General features: G+C 43.4%; 1 protein-coding gene across 1 annotated transcript in view; it reads right to left on the bottom strand.

Annotated features, from left to right (window-relative positions):
- Positions 1-4,137: 4,137 nt before the first annotated feature.
- LOC126106533 (uncharacterized) overlaps positions 4,138-27,522 on the bottom strand; it is a 439,607-nt gene continuing 416,222 nt past the window's right edge. The window contains exons 7-9 of the mRNA XM_049912858.1: positions 15,606-15,758; positions 14,706-14,898; positions 4,138-7,288 (exon numbers count right to left, since the gene is read on the bottom strand). Coding sequence (XP_049768815.1) covers positions 7,036-7,288; positions 14,706-14,898; positions 15,606-15,758 — 599 coding nt within the window. The 3' untranslated portion in view covers positions 4,138-7,035. The remainder of the gene's footprint in view (positions 7,289-14,705; positions 14,899-15,605; positions 15,759-27,522) is intronic.

The raw sequence follows: 27,522 nt of genomic DNA, 5'->3' as shown, positions 1-27,522 counted from the left end.
AATCAATAGTTGTATAGAATCTGTTGTATGAAATGTGATTTAGTGACACTTACACAACTTACACACAACACTTTAACACAACGTTTGAACTTGGAGTTCTTTAGCAACTTGACCAAATCTTTAGCCGGGAGAAAATTTATTTAGTAATTACTCAATGTAATGAAATAAGATTGTCATTTTCATTTACAAATTAGTCAAATACCAAACCACTGAATAACACAGCGAACGCCACAATACCTCGCATTTCAAGTGGACTTATTGCACTAAACATTTTAGTATGTCTTCAGCGCGCCAAAAATAATTAAACAACATTGAAAATTTGGTTTGCTTTTATCTGTTTTGTTGAGATACATTAAATATAAAACCGAATCATACGCAGTGTGACTGAACTGGCGTTTAAATGAGGTGTGCCCCGAGTTTTCCCCCTCATGCTCAGACAGCATGGTGCGGTGGGGCCACACTGGCCGAGGTGCTGTTGCACTCATGCGAGGACATGGCTTGCGAACCGTGTTCTTGGCCATCTCTGTTGTAGCAGAGTAACTACCTGTAATTTTCGCTGATGACAGCAATATTATAGTCACTGAGAAAACAAGAGAACTCCTTGCCCAGAAAGCAAACGAAACACTCAAGGAAGTTTATGATTAGTCAATAAGCAATAAAGTGACATTGAACATAAAGTAAACTAATACCATGAATTTCAGTCTGAAGAGGAAAAATGACACTATTAAATTAAATTTAGATGACATCTCTGTAGACTGTGTAACAAATGCAAAATTTCTAGGAATGTATATTGATTCTCAGTTGAAGTGGTGTGAACACACAAAGGTACTTGCAAGCAGAATGTCATCAGCATGTTATGCCCTTAGAATCCTATCATCAGTGTATAACATGCAGTGTCTTTTAGTTACATATTATTCATATGTACACTAAATTCTTAGCTATGGCATCCTTTTTTGGGTAACAAATATAAAAAATATGAACACAACCGCCGGCCGGAGTGACCGAGCGGTTCTAGGCGCTACAGTCTTGAACCGCGCGACCGCTACGGCCATAAGTTCGAATTCTGCCTCACACATGGATGTGTGTGATGTCCTTAGGTTAGTTAGGTTTAAGTAGTTCTAAGTTCTAGGGGACTGATGACCACAGCAGTTGAGTCCCAAAGTGCTCAGAGCCATTTGAACCATTTTGAACACGATTTTCGAACTCCAGAAAAGAGCCATAAGAATAACAAACAAAAATACTAGTCGAGCACATTGTAAAGATCTGTTCAAAAGACTGGGGATTTTAACTGCTCCTTGTGAATACATTTATCAGTCAGCTGAATACATCAAAAATAACACTGGTAATTACTGCACAAACAGCTCTGTCCATGACCGTACAACAACAGATAAACTCGACTTACATTTACCAAGAAAAAAATAAACATAAAACTCAAAACAGCATTTTCTACCAAGGAATTAAACTGTACAATAAATTAACAAAAGAGATTAAAGAAATTGCAAAAATACACTTACTTAAAAAAGAAATTGCAAAAATACACTTATTTAAAAAGGCCTCTAAAAAGTACCTGTTGGGCAATACATTTTATACATTGAAGGATTACTTAGCTAAAACAGAGTAAGGGTTTGATAAAAAAATGTTATACAAATAAATAATGATAATAATGATTATAAAATATCCAACATTGCACATAACTTTATGTTTTGTTCCTGTGTGGTGAGTGAAGTGTTATGAAACAATGTGTGTATAGTGTGCAGTGACTGATAGTGAGATATGAGTGAATAGTGTGGCATTACATTATTTAATAAGTTTATTTGTAAAAAAAGTGTTGTATACCTGGAGTAAATCTAATAACTGTCTCTAACTAGAAGTCTGTAAATATATGTGTATACGAATCAGCTTATTTTAAATTGATCTAAATTTGTTAATACTTTGACATGTCCTATATCTTTGTAAAAAGAGATCTATAGATGAATAAAGCTGCTATTACTACTACTACTACTAATTTGAAGAGCACAATGGTGAAGAAACGTTGATGTTTTTGTCATCAAATTCACCTCATATGAGCCTGCTGCAACACATTTGGCATGCACTTGGGCACCAAATACATGTTTATGAACCACAGCCTTGCAATTTAGGTAATTTTCTGAGCTGTGCATACACATTTGGTGCCACAATCATCTCAAAAACCTACCACGGACCTATCGATTCCATGCTACACAGAATCACTGCTTTATTGCCTTCCTGTGGTGCACCAAATCGCAATTAAGCAGGTCACGTTTTGGATGATCAGTGTATGATTGGGCCTGACATCAACCACCCCAGGCAGTCCAGTACTGTGGATTACAAACTAATATATTTTGTTTTCGATTAATTTTTTCATGTCATCCCTTCATAATGACATGTCAGGCATTTCTCACCCAAACAGTACATACTTTCCGTATAGTACATTATATATGTACTGAGCTTAGTTGTAAGTTCTCCGTGCATTCCAGAAATCTTCTCATATGTCACCACTTTTCCATCCCTGGTGCTGGTGAAACTTACCTCTATAGTTATTCTATCTTGGTTCTAAGTCACTTATCTACCAAGTTCTGCTGCATTTGCGCTAGGCATTCCAGAGAGATATGCTGAAACACACACACTAATTGTTTGTCTTCTTTCTTGAATGTTTGTATCAATGTACAGTTTTCCTATCTTTGTTTCTGCTCATTTAATAAAGCACTTACTTCAGTACTTGATTTTGTATTTCCAAGGTACGATTTTTTTTCAAGCATGTACTCATCTGAGCACTATGGGACTTAACATCTGTGGTCATCAGTCCATGTACTCATCTATTCAGTTATTACATTCATTTACAATCATCTCTGAACTTGGGCAACTAATCGGCAGTTACTAATTTTGTAATTAAAATTTTTAATTAGCTGCATAGCAGTCTGTAGTATGTTAGGTTACAAGTGCTGAAATTCAGAGCTGAATCTTCAGTCACGCACAGAGTTTGTTTTCTCCATAACATATTGGTTCTTTTACAATTGTGCAGCCGGCCGGGTGACCGAACGGTTCTAGGCGCTACAGTCTGGAACCGCGCGACCGCTACAGTTGCAGGTTCGAATCCTGCCTCGGGCATGGATGTGTGTGATGTTCTTAGGTTCGTTAGGTTTATGTAGTTCTTAGTTCTTGGGGGCTGATGAGCTCAGATGTTGAGTCCCATAGGGCTAAGAGCCATTTGAACCATTTTTATTTTGAACGATTTGTGCCTGTGAAAAAAATGCCAAATTGGACCGTTGTTTGGACTTTATGTTGAACTGTAGAAACCTATGACTGGCTGAATAACTATGTAATTCAGAACAAATCTTCAGCAAACCACCTCCAATAGCACCATCCCTATTGAAGTACAGTTTTGTTCAAAACAACTTTTGGATTGGCAGCAGCTTTACCTTTGTCTATGTCAATAATTAGATGTAAGTACTGATCTCTAAAATGTTGCCAAGTGGCTTAACATTGTATGTTCATTGTTTTCTTGGATTAGAATGGAAGACAACACAGTCATTGTTGAGTTGATTTACATAGTCAAGTCGGCCTTTACTACCTTTACTATTGCTTTGACATCATTGATGCAATATATCAAGAGAGATTAATAAAATTCTCTACATAACATGTAGTCTTTCATTTTTTGTAGTATTTGCAGTGTTTCCTATTATTTAGTTAGCATAGTAGCGTCTGGGTGTGTTTAATGCATACGTTGTTTAGAGATTTTGTTGGTGCTTTGTTAATATTTGCAACTGCACATCTGAGAATGTTAACTACACAGCTTTTATAGCTCTGAAGTATACGAATGTGAGGTTTTCATGTGATGTTTGAAATTTTTATGGTGTCATTTGTGTGATACATGATATTCTGAACTTTTGTTTTTAAGGAACGTATTTGCAGCTTATACATTTAATTCGATGATCCAAGTATGTGCAATTAATTCATCGTTTTTTCGCTTCAAGTTGCAAAAGAATGCATTTAGGTTACCATATTCAGCTCTTGGTGTCTTTTTAAGTGACACATGCACATAATAATGTACTACACATTTAGCTTTTTCGTATTTATTCACAAAGGAGATAGTTATTACTGCAAAATGGATTCAATGAAAAACTATATATTTAATGACACAATATATTTTCAAACAACATGATTTTTGTTAGTACAAAATTTACAACTACACATTCATAACATGTGACGAAATTCTAGGTGCTCTTTTCAACAAGTGTAATATGGGTTATTTACAGAAAGAATGTAATAGTACCTTTTAATATACATATGTTTATCATACATGATATGATATATAAAATTGACATATAATTGATTATAATATAAATATATCTAATGTTAATCAATTATTAGTCTTTCCACAGTTGTGAATGATTTTGTTGGCCACCAAAAACAATGTTGATTATAACTTCTGAATATTAGTTACGTGTGTTTTATATGCGTAAACGTTATTCTCATGCCAATAAATGACATACAATCCCAGTATATACACAATCCATTATATACAAATGTAAAAAAAAGAATACTATGGAAGTAAAATGGAGTATGATGCTATACAAGCGTTCAGTAGATGAGGTATCAATGAGTCGTGTATCTGCAAAAGCAGCTCCCCACATTCAAGTTATATCTCGAAATACGACGATATGCAATATCTTTTAAATCTGAGTCGCAATAATGCCCACTGTCACCACAAATTGCCTGAATGTCAATATTCTGGCACACTGTCATTGGAAGGATTAAAACAGTTCTTTATATTGCTTTCATTACTGCACAGTTTCGACTGAATTGCCATTTTCAAATGACTATTACCTCACAGACAACGAGAAATTGCTATACAGAGTCCAGTGCTTTCTAATAGCGCTAAGTGGAATAATACGTGACTGCTGTTCAGGATACGCTTGGTATCACGTCTTTAATGGTGAAGACTGGCTAACCCCCTTCGCTTTTTTTTTTTTTTTTTTTTTTGCCATTCTGTGATGTTATGAGTGCTTGTACTCTAACCTAATTACAGTAAAACCATTGCCATTCGGATTTTTCTAATTTTGAATTAGTGGTAACTCTGACTGGCTTTTATATCGCAAAGTGAATCGCCACCTTACTGTAGCAATTATTGGCGCCACACTCTTTACTTGTGAAATGTTGAACACAAATCCTCCCTTCCCGTTTACTTTACCTGAGACCGATAATGAATAGCGTCTGTATCTTTGCTGCTCATAAGCAGGCAACAGAGTCAAAGCTTGCTGACGCCCACATGACGAGCTGTGTTAAAGTACAGCTATGTGATCACTTAAAAGAGTGTTAAAGTACCGAACAGTAGAATACAGTAACCAGAACAAATGTTAAGAATATATAAATGGTTACGTTTAGATGATAAAATCAGAGTGCCAGAATGTAAAGATAGAATCTGAGATTGCTAACTCAAGTTTTTACGACATAAGGAAAAAATGCCATAAAGCTTTCGATTTTGTGGTAAAACAAGATGTACTAGTCACAAAATTAAAAAGGACAACTGGATCAAAACTGACCACCACTGATGATGCTGCGCAAACCAGGACCAAATAACAATACTCTAGGAGAGGGGTCTAGGTTTTCAGATAAATTCGACCAAACGGGTTTCCAGAATAGTACTGAATGACTATTCAGATTCCAATATCGGCACAATATTTCTAACAGAAAAGTGTGTGGGTATAAGCATAGGTTAAGATGTCGTAAATGTTGAACCATTCCATAAATAACGAATATATGTTATAGTAGAGGGAAACTTGTCTTTGGCTCAGGTCCACAAGAGAGATGACACTGGCTCGTTTTGGAAGTCCACTCAACATGTCAGCAGAAAACACAGTTAATCTTTTATTTCACCACAACATCACTGTATATTCCGAAATGTAGGTACGAATAACTATTTTGGAGAAGAATTCTATAATACGGACTTTCATCACTATGGACTTTCAATAATACAGGCTTTCATCACAATAATACAGGCTTTCAGGTCAACAATACAGGCTTTCAGGTCAACAATACAGGCTTTCAGGTCAACAATACACACTTTCAACTCAACAATACTCACTTTCAACTCAACAATACACACTTTCAACTCAACAATACACACTTTCAGTTCAACAATACACACTTTCAACTCAACAATACACTGTAAATTTTATTTATTCTCTGTGAGTTTTGCTACTGGCTGCCATATTCACATATAGTACATTTAAATCGTCGAAATGTGATAACATGTACATGCTCCATCTTAATAGCAGTTAACTACCACAAGCTCATTCAGAGCATGGATACAGATCCTGGTATGACTGAACATGTGGTGATTATTTGGTGTTAAGATCAAATGTGTACATGTTGGCAAACTTTTGTTGTATAAATCTACTGCAGTGGATATTCAGTGAAATAAGCAATGTGATAATTTGCCACACGTTATACTTGATGTTGTTGTATTTAGAAAACATGTGTTTTTACCAATTGTTGTATATTATTAACTGCTTTGAAGATGGTAGCCAGTGCTAAAAACCTGTAGAGAATAAATAAAATTGTACGGCTGTACCCACAAAAGAAGGATTTTTTCCAATATATCGGCTGTTGATAACCACCTGAAGATTTTCAACTCAACAAAAAGGACTTTCAGCTCATATCAGTTAGGCTGAATGAATGAAGTTTCACTGTATGGTCCTCTTGGAAATGTTTTTATATACAGTCATATCAAATTGGCTTCATGGCTTAATCTGTGCAGTAACAGAAACAAAATAAAGTGCTATTTTAATACCTGAAATGTTGGTCAGAGCGGCAGTATGTTGTCATTCGGACATATTTTAAGTTATCAGTACTTTTGTGAAGTAGGTAAGGAATTACCATCAAGAAATTTTTTTCTGGTGAGAAATGCTGTAGTGAAACGTCTTCCCAAGTATGACTGGCGTCTAGACTACATGCCCATTGTCTGTGGAGTGTTGCTTTGGCCCTCCCTATCCCAAGCCCTCCGGCACTGGGGGCCTACATGATCTGCGGCTTGTATCTGTGGCTGCTGATCTTCTTCTTCAGTACGGTGACCAAACCGCCGAGGCTGGGGAACTTGCGGCGCGAGCTCAGCTGGTAGGTGTCCCGGGGCTTGGGCGCGCTGATGGCCTCTTCCAGGATCCTCATGGCGTGCGGCGTCAGCACCGAGAAGTCGCTCTCCTTGTACTTGTACTCTGCTGGCTGGATGTCCACCACGGCGTCTCCTTCCCGGCGAATCTGGCGAGGGAGGCTGTGGCATAGGACAGAGTCAGCTGATATAAAATTATTGGACAGTGGAATGGGTAATGTGACAAATAATACTGACAGGCTGTTATTGGGAACAACAGACCATACTGGCAGGAAGTTACTTGCGAGTGAAATGAATAAAATAACAAATCATACTGATGACAGGCGAAATACCCTCAGACTTCAAGAACAATATAATAATTCCAATCCCAAAGAAAGCAGGTGTTGACAGATGTGAAAATTACCGAACAATCAGTTTAATAAGCCACAGCTGCAAAATACTAACACGAATTCTTTACAGACGAATGGAAAAACTAGTAAAGCCGACCTCGGGGAAGATCAGTTTGGATTCCGTAGAAATACTGGAACACGTGAGGCAATACTGATCTTACGACTTATCTTAGAAGAAAGATTAAGAAAAGGCAAACCTACGTTTCTAGCATTTGTAGACTTAGAGAAAGCTTTTGACAATGTTGACTGGAATACTCTCTTTCAAATTCTGAAGGTGGCAGGGGTAAAGTACAGGGAGCGAAAGGCTATTTACAATTTGTACAGAAACCAGATGGCAGTTATAAGAGTCGATGGGCATGAAAGGGAAGCAGTGGTTGCGAAAGGAGTGAGACAGGGTTGTAGCCTCTCCCCGATGTTATTCAATCTGTATATTGAGCAAGCAGTAAAGGAAACAAAAGAAAAATTCGGAGTAGGCATTAAAATTCATGGAGAAGAAGTAAAAACTTTGAGGTCCGCCGATGACATTGTAATTCTGTCAGAGACAGCAAAGGACTTGGAAGAGCTGTTGAACGGAATGGATGGTGTCTTGAAGGGAGGATATAAGATGAACATCAACAAAAACAAAACGAGGATAATGGAATGTAGTCGAATTAAGTCGGGTGATGTTGAGGGTATTAGATTAGGAAATGAGACACTTAAAGTAGTAAAGGAGTTTTGCTATTTGGGGAGCAAAGTAACTGATGATGGTCGAAGTAGAGAGGATACAAAATGTAGACTGGCAATGGCAAGGAAAGCGTTTCTGAAGAAGAGAAATCTGTTAACATCGAGCATAGATTTAAGTGTCAGGAAGTCATTTCTGAAAGTATTTGTATGGAGTGTAGCCATGTATGGAAGTGAAACATGGACGATAAATAGTTTGGACAAGAAGAGAATAGAAGCTTTCGAAATGTGGTGCTACAGAAGAATGCTGAAGATTAGATGGGTAGATCACATAACTAATGAGGAAGTATTGAATAGGATTGGGGAGAAGAGAAGTTTGTGGCACAATTTGACCAGAAGAAGGGATCGGTTGGTAGGACATGTTCTGAGGTATCAAGGGATCACCAATTTAGTATTGGAGGGCAGTGTGGAGGGTAAAAATCGTAGGGGGAGACCAAGAGATGAATACACTAAACAGATTCAGAAGGATGTAGGTTGCAGTAGGTACTGGGAGATGAAGAAGCTTGCACAGGATAGAGTAGCATGGAGAGCTGCATCAAAGCAGTCTCAGGACTGAAGACCACAACAACAACTGGTGAAAAGTTATTAGGGAGTGAAATTGGTAAGCTAACAAACGATACTGCTGGGATGTTTAATAAGTAAAGTAACAAATAACACTGAGAGGATGTTGTTAGGGAGTGAAATGGGTAAGGTAACAAATAAGTCTGATCGGAGGTCGCTAGAGAATGAAAAGGGTATGGAAACAAATCACAACCCTGATGCAATCAGATTCCACGCAAAAGATATCCCTATGGGAGAGAAGAAAAGTATTTATATCAACCATTAACTTCCAATTCATCTAGACTGCCAACCATACTGAAGAGATTGCTAATATGTAGATGACCACCAGTGAGGAAGCTGAAACATTCATTGAACAGTCGCGTAACCAGTGGATTATGACTGCAGAATGTCATATGCAAGGGACACATGCAGGAGGAATTATCTTGCCAGGGCCAAAATTACTGCACACTGACAGAGTAATACTGAACACAATACAGACTAGTTATGGTAGATGCACAGATTCTCTACATAGATGGGTCTTTGTTCAGATACCTTCGTACAACTTTGTTGTACACTGATAAGACTATTCACGTTGGACACCTTCAGGAAACTGTGTAACATTATCTGTAGGATTCCTGATAGCCTGAATTCGCTGATGAAGATGGTGTCAAGATTCTTCAGTTATACCACCTTCATCTGAAGCTACTCATTGAATACAGGAAATGTATTATCAGTTGCGAATACGAGGAACCCGCAACTATAGAATAGAATGATTACACTCAAAAACTTCCATATGTCATCGTCCATGTGTCTTTAAGCTGCGCTTTTACACTTACTGTAATTCGAACATGCATGCACGCCTGAAGGAACCGTGGTTGGCAAGAACCGCGTTTAACAGCGCTGTAATTGGGCGTTCGTGGTTTCAAGAAAACTCAGGCACCATCACGTCTCGACTGTCTCATTTTGGTTTGGCGAACGTCTGGAAAACTTTAGCTGCCATCATGTGTAGAGTCAGTAGTTAAAAGTAGAGAGATGCTAGTGTTACGGTATGGGAGTGCTTTTCGTTGTTAGGGTGTGGTCTCCTAATTTCTCTTGAAAAAAACGCTAAATGCTGAATGCTGAAGAATAGGAACGCAATTTACACAACTGTGTATGGAGTACAGGAAATGTACGGTTTAGAGGCGATGATTGTAGCAGCATCATAGTGCACGCTGTCACAAAGGAACATCTGCAAGGCAGTGGTTTGTGGACAACAGCATCCTTGAAGTGGACAGGCCTGACCAGAGTCCTGACCTGGACCCAATGGAACACCTTTGGGATGGGTTGGAAGGTTGACATCACTCCAGACCCCAGCGTCCAACATCAGTACCTCTTGTGCTTCTGTCTGTTCAGGAAAACTGGGATGACACTCCTGCACGGATATTCAGGCACATTGTGTCCCTAACAGAGTTGAAGCCATCATAAAGCCGAAGGGTGGACATATCTCATATTAATCAGGAATAGGTGATTAGACAGTGTACATTGCTTATATGTAATGCAAGTAAAGAACTTGGAGAGATGGTGTCTAAAACGGCATGTGGGTATTTTCTGTATGCAGAATGAGATTTTCACTCTGCAGCGGAGTGTGCGCTGATATGAAACTTCCTGGCAGATTAAAACTGTGTGCCCGACCGAGACTCGAACTCGGGACCGAGTCTCGGTCGGGCACAAAGTTTTAATCTGCCAGGAAGTTTCATTTTCTGTATGCATTTTAGATTCCTTCTAAAATTCCAGAGGTAATGTGCGCACGGAATAATGTGGCCAGCAGATGCGCAGCTGGCTGGACAAGTGTGGACAGTCGCAGTGGTGAAGGTTTGTGGCCAGGCAGCTGGTGCAGTGTACGGAAATGCCAAGCACTGGAGGGGAAGTGCCATTCTAAACCGGAGCCTGCACTCACATCTTTTGTAGATATTAAGCGGAGCCTCTCCATTCCCACACTTACATGGTGATGACCCACAAAGATCTACCATCATCACCACTTCGGTTAGTATCTAAAAAGAATTGCGCTGAAAGTACAACAAAAGCAATGATTTAATTTAGTCTAAATTGTTAACTACTTGTAACTTTCAGAGAAGTGTCAAGAGTGGCAAATTTTGAGTAAAATCTACATTTCTCTTGCTGCAGTGTTAAAATTTACTTCGCTTGCCAAAATACGGCGGAGTTTATAGACTGTCACCTCACTAACATGCTATGCAGATGCAACTGTACCAGAATTTTGAAACAGTAGTTTATTAAGTGAGGAACTCAGGACAAGTATGTTCGATAGCTTACGAAAATACACATTCTCAGCGCAATAAGAAATGTGTAATTAGTCTACTAATGTTGTTGCAAAACAGAGAGCACTTCTTGTTTCGCCAGTTATCAAATTTAAAAAATTAGATTATTTGATCGAAAAAGTCTATAGTTAGCGGAGAGAAACAGTAGATAACGAAGTTTAGTATAATAACCATATGAAAAAATATTCCCCTCTTTGCATGCTGTCATCTCGTTTCGATATCTCAAACCACTTACGAGCTATGATGAATGATATGGGCATTTCATTCTGGTTTCATCAGTGGCATGCACAATCACAAATTAGTGTGACTCATAAAACCAGTTTTCTTGAGATTGGTGACAGAGACCTCCATCCACATCCAAAGAAAAGTTCAGTATGTTAACTAAATTTCATATGCAGCAACATATGATGAATTATGCATTATACACTACTGGCCATTAAAATTGCTACACCACGAAGGTGACGTGCTACAGACGCGAAATTTAACCGACAGGAAGAAGATGCTGTGATATGCAAATGATTAGCTTTTCAGAGCATTCACACAAGGTTGGCGCTGGTGGCGACACCTACAATGTGCTGACATGAGGAATGTTTCCAATCGATTTCTCATACACAAACCGCAGTTGACCGGCGTTACGTGGTGAAACGTTGTTGTGATGCCTCGTGTAAGGAGGAGAAACGATGCCATCACGTTTCCGACTTTGATAAAGGTCGGATTGTAGCCAATCGCGATTGCGATTTATCGTATGCTGCTCGTGTTGGTCGAGATCCAATGACTGAGAGCAGAATAAGGAATCGGTGGGTTCAGGAGGGTAATACGGAACGCCGTGCTAGATCCCAACAATCTCGTATCACTAGCAGTCGAGATGACAGGCGTCTTATCCGCACTACTGTAACGGATCGTGCAGCCACGTTTCGATCCCTGAGTCAACAGATGGGGACGTTTGCAAGACAACAACCATCTGCACGAACACTTCGACGACGTTTGCAGCAGCATGGACTATCAGCTCGGAGACCATGTTTGCGGTTACCCTTGACGCTGCATCACAGACAGCAGCGCCTGCGACGGTGTACTCATAGACGAACCTGGGTGCACGAATGGCAAAAACGTCATTTTTTCGAATGAATCCCGGTTCTGTTTACAGCATCACGATGGTCGCATCCGTGTTTGGCAACATCGCGGTGAACGCAGATTGGAAGCGTGTATTCGCGATCGCTAGCGTATCACGCGGCGTGATGGTATGGGGTCCATCGGTTACACATCTCGGTCACCTCTTGTTCGCATTGACGGCATTTTGAACAGTGGACGTAACATTTCAGATGTGTTACGAGCCGTGGCTCTACCCTTCATTCGATCCCTGCAAAACCCTACATTTCACCAGGATAATGCACGACTGCATGTTGCAGGTCCTGTATGGGCCTTTCTGGATACAGAAAATGTTCGACTGCTACCTTGGCCAGCACATTCTCCAGATCTCTCACCAATTGAAAACGTCTGGTCAACGGAGTCCGAGCAACTGGCTCATCACAATACGCCAGTCACTACTCTCGATGAACTGTGGTATCGTGTTGAAGCTGCATGGGCAGCTGTACCTGTACACGCCATCCGAGCTCTGTTTGACTCAATGCCCAGACGTATCGAGGCCGTTATTACGGCCAGACCTGGTTATTCTGGGTACTGATTTCTCAGGATCTAGGTACCCAAACTGTGTGAAAATGTAATCACATGTCAGTTGTAGTATAATATACACTCCTGGAAATTGAAATAAGAACACCGTGAATTCATTGTCCCAGGAAGGGGAAACTTTATTGACACATTCCTGGGGTCAGATACATCACATGATCACACTGACAGAACCACAGGCACATAGACACAGGCAACAGAGCATGCACAATGTCGGCACTAGTACAGTGTATATCCACCTTTCGCAGCAATGCAGGCTGCTATTCTCCCATGGAGACGATCGTAGAGATGCTGGATGTAGTCCTGTGGAACGGCTTGCCATGCCATTTCCACCTGGCGCCTCAGTTGGACCAGCGTTCGTGCTGGACGTGCAGACCGCGTGAGACGACGCTTCATCCAGTCCCAAACATGCTCAATGGGGGACAGATCCGGAGATCTTGCTGGCCAGGGTAGTTGACTTACACCTTCTAGAGCACGTTGGGTGGCACGGGATACATGCGGACGTGCATTGTCCTGTTGGAACAGCAAGTTCCCTTGCCGGTCTAGGAATGGTAGAACGATGGGTTCGATGACGGTTTGGATGTACCGTGCAGTATTCAGTGTCCCCTCGACGATCACCAGTGGTGTACGGCCAGTGTAGGAGATCGCTCCCCACACCACGATGCCGGGTGTTGGCCCTGTGTGTCTCGGTCGTATGCAGTCCTGATTGTGGCGCTCACCTGCACGGCGCCAAACACGCATACGACCATCATTGGCACCAAGGCAGAAGCGACTGTCATCGCTGAAGACGAGACGTCTCCATTCGCCCCTCCATTCACGCCTGTCGCGACACCACTGGAGGCGGGCTGCACGATGTTGGGGCGTGAGCGGAAGACGGCCTAACGGTGTGCGGGACCGTAGCCCAGCTTCGTGGAGACGAATGCGGATGGTCCTCGCCGATACCCCAGGAGCAACAGTGTCCCTAATTTGCTGGGAAGTGGCGGTGCGGTCCCCTACGGCACTGCGTAGGATCCTACGGTCTTGGCGTGCATCCGTGCGTCGCTGTGGTCCGGTCCCAGGTCGACGGGCACGTGCACCTTCCGCCGACCACTGGCGACAACATCGATGTATTGTGGAGACCTCACGCCCCACGTGTTGAGCAATTCGGCGGTACGTCCACCCGGCCTCCCGCATGCCCACTATACGCCCTCGCTCAAAGTCCGTCAACTGCACATACGGTTCACGTCCACGCTGTCGCGGCATGCTACCAGTGTTAAAGACTGCGATGGAGCTCCGTATGCCACGGCAAACTGGCTGACACTGACGGCGGCGGTGCACAAATGCTGCGCAGCTAGCGCCATTCGACGGCCAACACCGCGGTTCCTGGTGTGTCCGCTGTGCCGTGCGTGTGATCATTGCTTGTACAGACCTCTCGCAGTGTCCGGAGCAAGTATGGTGGGTCTGACACACCGGTGTCAATGTGTTCTTTTTTCCATTTCCAGGAGTGTATTTATCCAATGAATACCCGTTCATCATCTGCATTTCTTCTTGGTGTAGCAATTTAAATGGTCAGTAGTGTACTTAAAATCGTAGCAACCCCTAGTTTTCATTTAAAACTTTTTCGAATTTCGCGCTGTGTCTTGGTTAAATGCAAATATCACAATAACTGTGACCATTAATGAAATGATGGGCATGCCGTCACGAAGCTGACATATGAAGATATAATAAAGGAAACACTGAAGTTCTTTCTGTACTATGGTTCGAGACTAACTGCAGGGGGAGCGTCTCGATTCTGTGAGCACAACCGGCTGAAAACTGGCGAACAACGTCGGCCTCCCCTTCCGAACGAACGAATGAACTCGCCCAGCGCTCCGGGCTGCGCAGCCGCCAGCGCGCCCTGCGCGGACTATAGCCGCGGACAGCCCTGCAGGCGGGTAGGGAGGCGGGGCTGACCTGGGCGCGGCGAACAGCATCTCGGCGGGCAGGCCGGGCGCGCGCGGCTCGGGCCGCAGCGTCACCACGGCGACGCCCAGGGGGGCCAGCTCGCGGCGCAGCGCGGCGCTAGCACCCTCCACCGCGTACCGCGCCGCCGTCGTCGCCGCCAGCCCGGCTCCCGGCGGACTCGCTCCCACCGTCACCAGGCGACCTGTCGCACAACACCCACGACTTTCTGCAGAGGAGTGGCATATGGCAAAATACACAGGTACATACAGGGTGTTACAAAAAGGTACGGCCAAACTTCCAGGAAACATTCCTCACACACAAATAAAGAAAAGATGCTATGTGGACACACTGCAGCGGAGTGTACGCTGATATGAAACTTCCTGGCAGATTAAAACTGTGTGCCCGACCGAGACTCGAACTCGGGAACTTTGCCTTCCGCGGGCAAATGCTCTACCATCTGAGAGTGGAAATCTCATTCTGGAAACATCCCCCAGGCTGTGGCTAAGCCATCTCTCCGCAGTATCCTTTCTTTCAGGAGTGTTAGTTCTGCAAGGTTCGCAGGAGAGCTTCTGTAAAGTTTGGAAGGTAGGAGACGAGATACTGGCAGAAGTACAGCTGTGAGTAGCGGGCGTGAGTCGTGCGTCGGTAGCTCAGATGGTAGAGCACTTGCCCGCGAAAGGCAAAGGTCCCGAGTTCGAGTCTCGGTCGGGCACACAGTTTTTCTCTGCCAGGAAGTTTTATATCAGCGCACACTCCGCTGCAGAGTGAAAATCTCATTCTGGAATCGTCAGTCTTATTCAGTAGGTTTTCAGTAAAGCAAAATTAATCAAATCCTAGCGTCATAAGGATCCTGACTGTTTCAGTGGTGCCATCGGGCCCTGCAGACGCGGGCGGGTGCTCGCCACTCACCCTTGGCCTGCCTGAGCAGCGGCAGGAACGCCCTGGCCGTCCTCAGGGCGCCCACCACGTTGAGCCGCAGCACCTGCTCCCACTGCGCCGAGCCCTGCGCGTCGAGGCGGCCGCGGCAGCACGACCCCGACGTGTTCACCACCGCCCACAGGCCTGCAACACCACACACACACATCTCACAGCTGTATCCGCAAACCACAAGTTCCGGGTTGTCGATCTACACTGAGGCAAGGTGCTCCCCCACTTCGGCAGAGGTGCGAGAGAACCTGAAGAACGGCCATGTTTCAGCACTCTGCCGCTGGATCTTGTGTTGTTAAGTCCTGCCTTAGGTGTGCTCCGTAAAGACAAAAGAGTGGAGACATAGTATGCATGTGGAATATTTAAGAGTAGTTTGGAATAATAATTTCTCTATTTCAGGAACTTTTGTGGGGAGAATTAAATGTCAGGCAGGTAATATTAATGGGATCGTAGTAATCTTCGGAAGTGACCAACGGTCACAATGAAACCACGTGTAGCAATAAGTTGAAATACTTCCGTGTGCTTAAGTTAAGCTGAATTACTAGCGTGTGTACTATAGGTTGAAATATTTAAGAAATGGCTGTGCAGGACTTGAAATTAGAGACGAGTACTTCCACGGGATGGAGGCATGCACATTGAGGTGTGCGTACTGTAAGACCTTCGGTACGCACACCATCAGATTATTTGACTTGTCGCTCTAACGAAGTAGGCGAGTGTCAGCAATAATTCTCGTGGTCTTATCGTGGCGTGTTTATCTTCTGCCGTTAGGTCACACGATAGAAATGCCACTTGCACGCTCAGAGTAGCAGATTGACGGTGACCAACTTTAAACAGAACTTGATTAATTTTCACACACTTTTATTAAAATAATAAAAAGCATAGAAATAACTTAACTTGGTTCTGGATGCTATTTACAATTGACGATCTGAAGTTCCTTTGGTCTTGGTACGTTAATCTTATTCTCACACATCTCTGATACTTGGCAAAGTGTCTATACATTTCTCTTCATGGCTGTGTACAGGAATATGATAATCTTATAAGGCGCAGACTGAAATTTGACTACAGATTAATGCAGACTAATGCAGACTGACGCAGACTCACTAATCGGAGGTCTGTACACTCGTTATAATACCTCGCGCGTTCAGGTATCACTGCGCGAGTGTGATCCGCGAGGAGAAAAGGTTCTACGTTAGCAGCAATATCATTGGCTGCGTTACATATTAAAACGCGGATCGGCGGAAGCAGAATTTGGTCCGTCTCTGAGACAGCGCCATCTCGTAGTGCGGAGACGGACGAGCGCTGCACCTGCACTGTTGTGCTTAGCGGGGCGCGCTCTAGTGGGGAAGTTGTGTACGCGCTGACTACGCGGAACTATGTGCACAACACACATATACAGGGTGACAAGTATTTAAACCGAGAAAGTCAGGGAGGTTCTAGGGGACATAAAAAAAAACATTTTTCCCTAATAACATTTTTTCCTATGAGGAATATTTAAACCGGTAGAGGAAGATTTCTCTGGCGGCAAATTAATTAAGGGAGATAGGACGTCAAACGGGCCGACTTCGAGCAGGAGAGGCACCACAGGACATTTTAATTTACACTGTCTATAATTTTACAAATAAATTCATAAAACTTTGTTAGCATGACCAGGAAGGATTCAGGATTCACACTTATAGCAGAGAGGACTGATGACCATAGATGTTAAGTCCCATAGTGCTCAGAGCCATTTGAACCATTTGAACCTCTTAGCAGAGGAAGTTCAAAAACATAACAAAACAAATTTTTTTACATGTGAAATTTCATCGTTTTTTTACTTGGTATTGGCTGCATTTGTTGCTGTAGGTACACTTTTCTTCGTAAGTAAGATAGATTCTTCGATGATTTTTGCACAGCATACAAACCATACTTACAAGTGTGTGAAACTCTACAATTTCCCAAATCTGTTAAAAACTGTGGTAAAAATTGAGATAATTAACTATAAAGTTCGAGTTTTCTCTAAACACGAAGTTTAAGACGTAACAGCCCATTCATTTTTCCATAGATTAAATAAATTCTAGAGTTTCATACACCTCTAAGTATGGTTTGTAAGCTGTGCAAAATTCATCGAAGAATCTCTCTTACTTATGAGGAAAACTGTACCTATAGCAACAAATGCAGCCAACAGTAAGTGAAAAAACCATGAAATTTCACATTTAAAAATATTATTTTTTAGTGTTTTTGAACTTCCACTGCTATGAGTGTGAATCCTGAATCCTTCCTGGTCATGCTGACAAAGTTTTATGAATTTATTTGTAAAAGTATAGACAGTGCAAATTAAAATGTCCTGTGGTGCCTCTCCTTCTCGAAGTCGGCCCGTTTGACGTCCTACCCCCCTTAAACCAACAAACACTTTTCCATTTTTTATGACCGAGAGACAACACATTAACACGACCCAATTTCAATTACAGTACATTTTCAAAAATGCCTCCATTGACCTCCATCGACGCATACGACGACATTCGGGAGGACGGCGGTTCAATCCCGTCTCCTGCCATCCTGATTTAGGTTTTCCGTGATTTCCCTAAATCGCTTCAGGCAAATGCCGGGATGGTTCCTTTGAAATGGCACGGCCGATTTCCTTCCCAATCCTTCCCTAACCCCAGCATGAGCTCCGTCTCTAATGACCTCGTTGTCGACGGGACGTTAAGCACTAACCACCACCACCACCACACGACGACTGAAATGTGCCGACGACCCGTCATGTTGAAAACACATGCGTTGTCTTGTAGGGAGCGGGACGTCTTCCACGAATTCTGGCAATTCTCTGGCGAGAAAATAGTAATAGTGCCTGCCATTTAATGGCGTAGGTAGCAGATACGGCCCAATCACAGTCCTCAACAACACCGATCCACACATTAACGAAGAACCGCATTTGATGAGCGCTAGTAACTGCGGCATGTGGGTTATCCTCACTCGAAACATGCGAATTAAGCATGTTGAAGACACCACCACGCAAGAACGTTGCTTCATCGGTAAACAACACGGAGGATGAAAATGTAGAATGCATTTCACTCTGTTCCAGATATCACTGCGAAAACTGTACTCTGGGTGGATAATCAACTGGTTCCAGGTTGTGGACACGCTGTAACTGAAATGGACGTAACAATTGCTCTCGAAGGAATGTTCATACATTCGACTGATTCGTCCCCATGTTACGTGCAATTGCACGAGTGCTGATTGAAGGATCCCGCTCCACATGCTGCAAGACAGCTTCCTCAAATTGCAGCGTTCTTACCGTGCGACGGCGTCCATGTCCACGTAATCTGCTAAATGACCCGGTCTCACGCAGACGTTGGTACACAGCAGGAAAGGTCGTATGATGCGGCATACGGCGATTAGGATATTGTTGTTGATAAGCCCGCTGTACAGCTCGTCCGTTGTGGTGCGCTACGTAGTACGCACCAACCATATCAGTGTACTCACTCCAGGTGGATCGCTCCATTAGTAAACAGAGACAATGCACTACCACACTGGTGGACAGCAGCTGCCTACAACTGAAGATCGTAATACGGCCTCTAACAACTGAAGAGTGTAATACTGCCTCCACCGGTTTAAATAATCCTCATAGGAAAAAATGACATTAGAGAAAAATATTTGTTTTGGTGTCGCCTAGAACCGCCCAGAGTGGCCGGTTTAAATACTTTTCACCCTGTATACAGATGGCAGTAGAGTGGCGTACACGAGGTATGAAAGGGCAGTGCATTGGCGGACCTGTCATTCGTACTCAGGTGATTCGTGTGAAATAGTTTTCGATGTGATTATGGCCGCACAACGGGAACTAACAGACTTTGAACATGGAATGACGGGTAGTTCCAGACGCATGGGACATTCCGTTTCGAAAAACGTTATGGAATGCAGTATTCCTACATGTACAGTATCAAGAGAGTGCCGAGAATACTAGACTTCAGACATTACCTCTCATCACGAACCAAGCAATGGCCGACGGTCTTCACTTAACAACCGACACCAGCGACGTTTGCGTAAGGTTGTCAGTGCTAACAGACAAGCAACACTGCTTGAAATAACCGCAGAAGCCCCTTAGGGCTGTGCCGCGAAAATTTGGCGATAACAGGCTATGACAGGAGACGACGGGCCGAGTGCCTTTGCCAACATGACGACATCGCCTGCAGCATCTCTTCTCGACTTGTGACTATATCAGTTGGACCCCAGACGTTTGGAGAAGTGTGGCCGTGTCAGGTCAGTAACGGTTTCAGTTGGTAAGAGGTGACAGTAAGGGTCGAGAGTGGCGCAGACATCGACCCAAGATGTCAACAAGGCACTGTGCAAACTGCTGGTGGGCTGTGTCTGCATGGAATGGAATGGGTCCTCTGGTCCAGCTGAACCGATCATTGCCTGGAAATGTTTACGTTCGTCTACTTGGAGACCATTTGCAGTCCATCGTGGTCCTCAGGTTTGCAAAGAATGACGAAATTTTTATGGATGGCTATGCGCCATGTCACCATTGTTCGCGACTGGCTTGGAGAACATTCTGGAAAATTCGACCGAATGATTTGGCCTCCCAGGTGGGGCGACGTGAATCCCATCGATTGTTTATGGGACGTAGTCTAGAGATGAGTTAGTGCGCAAAATGCTGCGCCGGTAACATTCGCGCAATTATGAACGGCTATACAGACAGAATGACTCATTTCTGCACGGGACTTCCGGCGACCTGTTGACTCTACGTCACGTCGAGCTGCCGCACTACGCCGGGAAAAGGAGGTCCGACACGAAATTAGGAGGTACCTCGGCTTTTGTCACCTCACTGTACCGCCTCAGCCACGGTGTATCAGTTCTTATTGCATCTGTTTGTTGCTCTTTTCTGTAGACATTGTTATTAAAAAAGCACTTTTCCGTTATCCCATTTTGTATAATAACGCAATATTTCGAACTATGGCAAATTTTACCTTTTTTTTAAAAAAAAAGGTTTATTTAAAAGCTAAAAATTTTGGCTCTGCTGCTATGGCTAACTGATATTACCGTTATTAGCAAAATATAAAAAACACCTGCCATAACCGAGACCAAACAGATACCGGAAAATATCGCTTATTACGAATTGGTTTTAACCGGTCGGTTTTTCCCAGTTTTAGCTTCCCTGTGACACACACACACACACACACACTCTGAAACGTCCCCTTAGAAAAAATAATGAATTACTGTGCTGATAAACCTCTTACGTTATTTGATTTTCAAACAGCTGAGCAGAGCTGAACGTACTCAGATATTTCTCTCTTTCCTTATTCTGACCAACACTAAACTGACACACAATATTTTTAGCGCAACGCAATCTCACTTTCAAAAATCCCTACAAAAGAATGGCCCTGACTAACAATAACCTATACCTTTCATGAATCACTCACCTCACAAAAATCTTCGTTACACGAACTACTGCAATACAGCGAGCGCCACTACTGCCAGCTAAATAAAAGATTCTAACTACTGAAGGCACTAACTACTGATAGGCGTAGTTAGCAAATGAAAGATTTTGATAGAGAACAAACAATGTCTTTACCTTAATAGTGTTCAAAAGTCATATATATATATATATATATATATATATATATATATAAGTCATATATATATATATATGATTCAAAAAGAATACCACAACTTTAAAAATGTGTATTTAATGAAAGAAACATAATATAACCTTCTGTTATACATCATTACAAAGAGTATTTAAAAAAGTTTTTTTTCACTCAAAAACAAGTTCAGAGATGTTCAATATGGCCCCCTCCAGACACTCGAGCAATATCAACCCGATACTCCAACTCGTTCCACACTCTCTGTAGCATATCAGGCGTAACAGTTTGGATAGCTGCTGTTATTTCTCGTTTCAAATCATCAATGGTGGCTGGGAGAGGTGGCCGAAACATCATATCCTTAACATACCCCCATAAGAAAAAATCGCAGGGGGTAAGATCAGGGCTTCTTGGAGGCCAGTGATGAAGTGCTCTGTCACGGGCTGCCTGGCGGCCGATCCATCGCCTCGGGTAGTTGACGTTCAGGTAGTTACGGACAGATAAGTGCCAATGTGGTGGCGCTCCATCCTGCTGAAATATGAATTGTTGTGCTTCTTGTTCGAACTGAGGGAACAGCCAATTCTCTAACATCTCCAGATACTGTAGTCCAGTTACAGTAGCACCTTCGAAGAAAAAGGGACCAAAAACCTTATTGGCTGAAATGGCACAGAAAACGTTCACCTTAGGCGAGTCACGTTCATGCTGAGTTGTTTCCCGCGGATTCTCGTCGATTCACTTCTGCCGTACTCGATAACACAAAAAGCTTTCTGTTGAGCGGTCGCCATCTTAGCATCAACTGACGCTGACGCCTAGTCAACAGCGCCTTAAGCGAACAAATGTACAACTAAATGAAACTTTATAGCTCCCTTAATTCGCCGACAGATAGTGCTTAGCTCTGCCTTTTGTCGTTGCAGAGTTTTAAATTCCTAAAGTTGTGGTATTCTTTTTGAATCACCCTGTATATTAGTTCCTGACATCCAGTCTAACAAATTTACTGTCTCTGATGGACAAACGTCCAGATCATCCGCTCTGAAAACTCCGCCATCTCTCTCCCCACATCCACCACTGCTGCCGGCTCACCTCCCACTGCGCAACGCTACGCGCTGTTCACAGCTAACTGTCCAACACTACAATAGCGACTATTCCAACAATGCCAACCAGCCACAGACTTCACACAGCACAGTTAGTGATTTTCATATAGAGTACAACACACACACACACACACACACACAGGTCTTGTAGGCCCAACTGGACCGACCGGCCGCCGTGTCATCCTCAGCCCGCAAGAGTCCCCGGATGCGGAGGAGCATGTGGTCAGCTCAGCGCTCTCCCGGTCGTTGTCAGTCATCGAACAGGCAGCTCCTCAATTGGCCTCACAAGGGCTGAGTGCACGCCGCTTGCCCGACAGCAGGTACGGTCGGTGACCCATCCAAGTGCTGGCCAAGCCCGACAGCGCTTAACTTCGGTGATCTGACGGGAACCGGTGTAACCATTGCGGCAAGGCCGTTGGCGTCTAACAGCTTTCGGGGATAATAAAAATCTGATTCTGACTAAACCATACATTTACTGATCGAATTTATAAATTCAAAATCTACTCATTAACACGTATAATCTTACGTTAGGGTTTAGCACAATCAGGGGTGCAATACATGAGAATGTGAGGTTGGTTTTTTTTTTGCTCTAAGACAGTCTCCGATAGTGTTCGCAGAATATTTAGACTAGGAAAGGATTTTCGCTGCTAGGTACTATCTGACAATTACTTGCGAGCACTTTCTGTAAGCATCTGAGAATTTTCCGAGAGCAGATGTCGGAAGCGTTTACATATAGCAGAGTAAGAGAGTCGGTGAATGCTCAGTAATCACTTTCCGAGAGTTTTTTAGTCGTAGTTCTGCGTGTGAAGGAAGAGATTGCAATGGAAGAGCGTCGGGCTGCAGATGCACTTTAATGGCTTTAGTGGAATGGAAAACAAATGTATATGACCACGTTCGTGATGCATAAGAGTGTGGAGTAAGCGGAGGAATGATTCTGGAGGCTAGAATCTTACTCCTCTAGGACACTGCCGCCAAGCTAATTCTCGGCGCTGTTCACATGGCACGTATTTCTCACAAAAGCCCTCTGCGAGTGAACAACCCTCTACGCAACACATTTTGCAGATAGTACGTCCACATACCACTCAATCTACCTACAAAATTATATCGTATGAAAAAAGGACCACCACTGGTGTATCCTGAGAATGTCTTTATCACACGACAAGTTTCGGAGGCACATTACTGTCATCCTCAGACCCACTAGCGAAAGCGTATTTCATTTCCTCGGCGCATTTACTGAGAGATAATTGTTAACCATCACACGTGGGGTAGCTGTCATCACGAGTCTATACTGTCTCCAACACCACGATATGGCGTCGAGTGCAGACTCCTCATGACAGATAGGCCACGTGTGATGGTTAACTAAACAATGATCCCACAGTAAATGCGCCAAGGAAATCAAATACTCTTTCGGCAATGAATGTCGATAATCGGCCGCCGAAACTAGTCGTGCTATACAATAAAGACATTCTTAGGAAACACCAGTGGTGGTACTTTTTCTCATATACGCTATGTGATCAAAAGTATCCGGATACCTGGCTGAATATGACTTACAAGTTCGTGGCGCCCTCCATCGGTAACGCTGGAATTCAGTATGATGTCGGCCCACGCATAGCCTAGATGACAGCTTCCACTCTCGCAGGCATACGTTCAATCAGGTGCTAGAAGGTTTCTTGGGGAATGGCAGCCCATTCTTCACGGAGTGCTGCACTGAGGAGAGGTATCGATATCGGTCGGTGAACCCTGGCACGAAGTCGGCGTTCCAAAACATCCCAGAGGTGTTCTATAGGATTCAGGTCAGGACTCTATGCAGGCCAGCTCATTACAGGGATGTTATTGTCGGGTAACCACTCCGCCACAGTCCGTGCATTATGAACAGATGCTCGATCATGAGGGAAGATGCAGTCGCCATCCCCAAATTGCTCTTCAACAGTTGGGAGCAAGAAGGTGCCTAAAACATCAATATAGGCCTGTGCTGTGATAGTACCACGCAAAACAGCAAGGGGTGCTAGCCCTCTCCGTGAAAAACACGACCATACCCATAACACCACCGCCTCCGAGTATTACTTTTGGCACTACAGACGCTGGCAGATGACGTTCACCGGGCATTCGCCATACCCACAACCAGCCGTCGGATCGCCACATTGTGTACCGTGATTCGTCACTCCACACAACGTTTTTCCACTGTTCAATCGTCCATTGTTTACTCTCCTTACACCAAGCGAGGCGTCGTTTGGCAGTTACCGGCTTGTTGTGTGGCTTATGAGCAGCCGCTCGACCATGAAATCCAAGTTTTTTCACCTCCCGCCTAACATAGTACTTGCAGTGGATCCTGATGCAGTTTGGATTTCCTGTGTGATGGTCTAGATAGATGTCTGTGTATTACACATTACGACCCTTCTCAACTGTCGGCGGTCTCTGTCAGTCAACACACGAGGTCGGCCTGTGCGCTTTTGTGCTGTGTGTATGCCTTCACGTTTCCACTTCACTATTACATCGGAAACAGTGGACCTAGGGATGTTTAGGAGTGTGGAACTCTCGCGTACAGAGGTATGACACAACTGAGAAAATAAAAATCAGAAAATAATGCAATGATAATGTTTGCTTTCCTTAAGTAAGTGGTAACGTCCTTAGTTCCTACACACAGCACGGTGTCTGACACAGTTGCTTCTGTTGTCACATGTGATACTACACTTCCAAATATGGTCACGAGAGGATACTGAACGGAAAACTGTTGCATAAAAAATGAAAAAACGCGATGGCCATATATTGTCGTGAAATTTATTGAGTCTGGTGAGGGGTTTTCTAGAAGCGGCAGGAGGAAGGAACGAAATATACGGAGAGAATTCAAATTTTTTGCGCTTAAAGTAAGCGAGTAGCTGAAAGGTGGAAGTGTGTTTATTAACGACACGTCACCAAGCCGGTTTGCCGTGAAAGCTTGGAGACACCGGCTGTCCGGCAACATACAGGTGCACGGGCCACGAAAGCGGTGTGGAGTGTCGCAGCCCAAATAACCAAACACCTGACGCAAGATCTGGGTCGACATCTTCATCCATACCTGCAGACCAGTGTGAAGTACGTGGCAGAACTTACTTCGAATTAGGCGTTCTTCCCGTTCTGCTCGCCTACGGGGCACGCGGAGAATGATTTACTGTCTCTCTGCGCGCAGTAATTTAATATACTACGTACAGAAGATTGATGCAGTTTTAAGCTCTTGTAATCTACACTTATAACTAAGTGACCATTCCAGCGGAGACTTTCTGTACTACAAGTAAACCACCGATTATTTAAAGACTCGAATTCCCATGTATAAAACAAATTCAACCGACTGATAACTTTATAAAGTTAATGTGTTAAATACACTGAAGAACCAAAGAAACTGGTACACCTGCCTAATATCGCGTTGGGCCCCCCAGAGCACGCAGAAGTGCCGCAACACGACGTGGCATGGACTCGCCTAATGTACGAAATATTGCTGGAGGGAACTGACACAATGAGTCCTGCAGGACGATCCACAAATCCGTACCAGTACGAGGGGGTGCAGATCTCTTCTGAACAGCACGTTGCAAGGCATCCCAGATATGGTCAATAATGTTCATGTCTGGGAAGTTTGGTGGCCAGCGGAAGTATTTAAACTCAGAAGGGTGTTCCACGACTCCTAGAAACATACCGGGCAATGGAAACAGAAGCCTTAAAAATTGGCCTCATAGTAAATGAAAACAAAACAAAATATATGGTAATGTCACAATCTGAGGCCAGAAGAACCCCTAAAAACCTAAACATCAATGGGAAATGCTTCAATGGAGTGTCCTCTTTTAACTACTTGGGAGCCCTAATAACAAATGATAACAGTATTGGAAAGGCTATAAGGGAAAGAATACAAGCAGCAAACAGAGCTTACTTTGCAAATATGCAGCTCTTCAAAAATAGCCTTGTTACAAGAAAAACTAAACTGCTAATATATAATTCCCTAGTCCGCCCAGTTATCACATACGGCTCAGAGGTATGGACGTTGACAGAACATGATAAAAATGCTCTAAGAAGCATTGAGCGGAAAATACTACGCAAAATCTATGGGCCAATAAGGGAGGAAGAAGGCTGGAGAATACGCTACAGTGCCGAATTACAAGAGTAAATACAAGGCAGGGACATAGTAAAATTTGTGAAATCACAGAGAATACGATGGCTAGGACACTTGGAGAGAATGGCAGAGGATAGAATTCCAAAGAAAATGATGAAAGGTATGATCCATTCAGTTAGGCGAAAAGGGAGTCCTAGAAGAAGACGGATCGATGAGGTAATAATGGATATCAGCAATATGGGAGTCCGGGGGTGGAAAAGAGCAGCAAATAACCGAGAAGTGTGGAGGAAGATTGTTGAGGAAGCCAAGGCTCACCAAGGGCTGTAGAGCTACTGAAGAAGAAGGGTGTTCCCCGAGCCACTGTGTAGTCGACCAGTAGCGTGCTACCATGCGGGCATAAAGGCCCTTCCAGTAAGGTGGCGTAAGGGAGATTGTGTTGTATTGGCATCCTGAATAAAACCAAGTTGCGTTCATTAAAGAAACGCCTTGCTGCTTCACTTATTGAACGTACCTCGTACGATAAACAACGTAGTGATGAGAGTCCCATCGACCTGCGCAGTTGGAATCTATAAAAACGATAATTACGACCCTTCACAACCTAGTACGTGCTCTGATTCTCGCTACAGAATGTTTCTTCAAATCATCGGATGTACCACTCAACTAATAATGTGCCACTTGGTTGGTATGTACACAAGATGTTGTTGTTGTTGTTGTCATCAGTCCTGAGACTGGTTTGATGCAGCTCTCCATGCTACTCTATCCTGTGCAAGCTCCTTCATCTCCCAGTACCTACTGCAACCTACATCCTTCTGAATCTGCTTAGTGTATTCATCTCTTGGTCTCCCTCTACGATTTTTACCCTCCATGCTGCCCTCCAATACCAAATTGGTGATCCCTTGATGCCTCAACACATGTCCTACCAACCGATCCCTTCTTCTAGTCAAGTTGTGCCACAAACTTCTCTTCTCCCCAATCCTATTCAATACTTCCTCATTAGTTACGTGATCTACCCATCTAATCTTCAACATTCTTCTGTAGCACCACATTTCGAAATCTTCTATTCTCTTCTTGTCCAAACTATTTATCGTCCATGTTTCACTTCCATACATGGCTACACTCCATACAAATACTTTCAGAAACGACTTCCTGACACTTAAATCTATACTCCATAT

The sequence above is a fragment of the Schistocerca cancellata genome, chromosome 10, assembly GCF_023864275.1.
Source record: "Schistocerca cancellata isolate TAMUIC-IGC-003103 chromosome 10, iqSchCanc2.1, whole genome shotgun sequence".
NCBI lineage: Eukaryota > Metazoa > Arthropoda > Insecta > Orthoptera > Acrididae > Schistocerca > Schistocerca cancellata.
The sequence above is the reverse complement of the archived record's forward strand: the minus strand, read 5'-3'. Positions and strand labels throughout refer to the sequence as shown.